General features: G+C 68.3%; 1 protein-coding gene across 1 annotated transcript; it reads right to left on the bottom strand.

Moving 5' to 3' along the window:
• Positions 1–541: 541 nt before the first annotated feature.
• Positions 542–1751, bottom strand: GSX1 (GS homeobox 1). Its single transcript, XM_040584843.1, has 2 exons — positions 1364–1751; positions 542–897 (listed from the first exon to the last, which is right to left on the bottom strand). Exons 1-2 carry the CDS (start codon positions 1749–1751, stop codon positions 542–544), a joined length of 744 nt encoding a protein of 247 aa, XP_040440777.1.
• Positions 1752–2690: the final 939 nt, after the last annotated feature.

Raw genomic sequence — 2690 nt, forward strand, 5'->3', positions numbered from 1 at the left:
GAAGGGGACGGAACCGATACAACCAGAGCTGCGCGCCCGGCAGCGACGAAGTCAAAACAAAATCAAGAACAATTTTGGAAAGAAAAGAAAAAAAATAATAAAGATCATAACCCAAACAGCTCCCGACCCTCCCTGTCCGCCCGCTTTCGGGCACCGCCGAGTTACCGGAGGGATGCCGGGACAGCATCTCTCCAGGCAGCCCGCACCGCCCGCCGCCGCGCAGCATCCGCGCTGTCCCGGTGTGCGGGCAGGTCTGAGAGGAGCCTCCCGGGCCCGGGGCTGCGCCTACGGGGAGACAAGTGAGACAGCACTACTGGGGGACGCCTGGGGTCCTAGGGAGCAGTTTATTTACAACAGGGCGCACGGACACCCGCCCCCACGGGCCGGGGGTCTAGAAAGGCGAGAAAGTCCTTCGTAAATTACACAGATTATACAAAACGGTATAAAATCCTTCTGCTGGATGTCAGCACCGGAGCAGGCAGGAGTCTCTCTCCTGCCCTCGCTACAGTTCCTGGGGAGCCGAGGTGGGCGTGTGGGGGGGCTAAGGGGTGACTGCGAGGCCTCTGTCGTCCTTCCCCGAGGAGGACGGAGACATGCGCAAGTCCTCGTCGTCTTCTGAGCACTTGGTGGTGGAAAGGGACGAGCATTTGCAGCTGTGGCCGGCCCCCCCGCCGCGGTGGGAGCTGCTTTTGCCTTCTTTCTTGTGCTTGACCCGTCGGTTCTGGAACCAGATCTTCACCTGCTTCTCGGAGAGGTTCAGGTAGGTGGCGATCTCGATTCGTCGCAGCCGGGAGAGGTACATGTTGGCGGCGAACTCCCTCTCCAGCTCCAGGAGCTGCGTGCTGGTGAAGGCGGTGCGCATCCGCTTGCTGCTGGGCAGCTGGCTGGACGTGCTGTCTGCGGAGGTGAGCGCACCGTCAGGACCTGTCGGACCCGCCGCCGCCCGCCCCGCAGCGCCGAGCGCCCGCCAGTCCCCGCTGAGCGCCCCCCGCCCCCGAAGCCCCGCCACCCGCTCTGCGGGGCCGCAGCCCTCCCTCCTCCGGGGGCCGGCGACTCGGCAGGCGGCTGCCGGCCTGGAGCCCGAGCTGACGGGGTGCCGGGGCCGCCTCCCCCCCGGTCCCACCGCCTGGGTCGGAGGCTCGGCGGGCAGCAGCGGGGCTTCCCCTGCGCGTCCTCTGGGGACGCCGGCAGAGAGAGGTGCCGGGACTTCCCGTCCAGCCTGCGGGCGCTGGGCAGTGACCCACCGCCCCATGTGCCGTCGGCAGGGTCCTGCCTCCCTCGGGATCCCCATCACCTCCCAGCAGCGAGCGCCGTTAGCATGCAGGCGTGCCCCCTCTGTCCCCCCTTCGTGGTGCCCCCTTACCCACGGAGATGCAGTGGAATTGCCGGGGGTCGGGCAGCGGGTAGGCGCCCTGGTAGAGCGCCGGTGCGTGCCCGACGCTGACGGCGGAGACGGAGTGCTGCTGGCGGGCCAGGGGCGAATGGCAGTACTGGGAGCCGAAGGGGGGGAAGGAGGCCTTGATGAGGGGGATGGCGGGCGGCGGCGGGTGCAGCTGGGAGGCGGTGACACAGAGCGGGCAGACGCAGAGCAGCCCGGCCTTGCGAGCGTGGCAGGCGCCGGCCGGCAGCCCGGGCAGCGGGTGCGAGGGGTGCACGGCGTAGGGGAAGAGCGGCGGCGGCGGGCTGCCCTCCCCCTTCTTCTCGCCCGCCTCCCGCAGCACCAGCGAGTCCACCAGGAAGGAGCGCGGCATGGCCCCGCGCAGCGCCCGCGCAGCGCCCGCGCAGCACCCGCGCAGCGCCGCTGGCCAGCCCGAGTGGTGCTGAACGGCGCCCGCCCGCCCGCTTTAAATAGCTCCCGCGCCATGTGATGGCGGCGCCGGGGCGCTCAATAGGCTTTCTGTGCCTCTTCTCTTGGCATTCACGCCGCACGCTCCCTCATTATTTCCCTTGTTAACTAAATGAACTGCATAATGTACTCTATTCTTGTCGACCCCACCCACGCCGTAGCAGGCGGCCTCTCCCCTCCTCTCCCTTTGGCGGGGTTATTTTCTCATTCTCTCGCGATTTAATATTCTTTTCTTTCTCTTTATCGCTCTCCTTCGCTTTCAGACCAGCTTTCAGCCCGCTCCCCCTTGTTTATTTTGTCGGTGCAGCCGCGGTCTCCGCCGGCGCCAGCTTCCCCTGCCAGCCCCCCCGTGCCTTTCCCACCTGTGGCAGCAGGTCGGGCCCCCAGCCCCGCCGGCCCCTCTCTCGCCCGTCGCCGCTGGGCTGCTTCGTCCCCGTTACAGCGCCCGCCGCCGTCCCCAGCCCCGCGCCTTTGTTCCCAGGCCGGTGCTGGGACCCATCGCTTCTCGCCGTCGCCGCCGTCGGGCGAAACCCCCGGCCACTTGAGATGTGCCCGCCGGTGGCTCCACGGGCAGCCACGTCCGCCCGGCCCCTGCGTGGGCGTGGGCGCCCGGGCACGGATAACGGCCACGGAGCGCCTCGAGCAGCGCGATGTGCCGGTGCGGGCACAGAGACCCCGACGCGCAGATACCACTCCGTGCCGGAGGCACCCGCAGCGAGCGCTTGAGCGGAGGGACAAGAGACTCTCGGCACGCTCCGCACCTCTTCATACCTGGTCCCCCTGCCCGGTTTTACCGGTAACACCGGCCACCGCACCGCCGTGCTCCACGCGTGGCCGCCCCGGT

Source organism: Falco naumanni, chromosome 2 (assembly GCF_017639655.2).
Source record: "Falco naumanni isolate bFalNau1 chromosome 2, bFalNau1.pat, whole genome shotgun sequence".
In the NCBI taxonomy this organism is placed as follows: Eukaryota; Metazoa; Chordata; class Aves; order Falconiformes; family Falconidae; genus Falco; species Falco naumanni.

Excerpts from the sequence above, each read along its gene's own strand:
- GSX1 (XM_040584843.1), bottom strand. The coding sequence starts at position 1,751 with ATGCCGCGCTCCTTCCTGGTGGACTCGCTGGTGCTGCGGGAGGCGGGC. Across the intron at positions 898-1,363 it reads ATTCCACTGCATCTCCGTGG|ACAGCACGTCCAGCCAGCTG; the intron begins GTAAGGGGGCAC and ends TCACCTCCGCAG.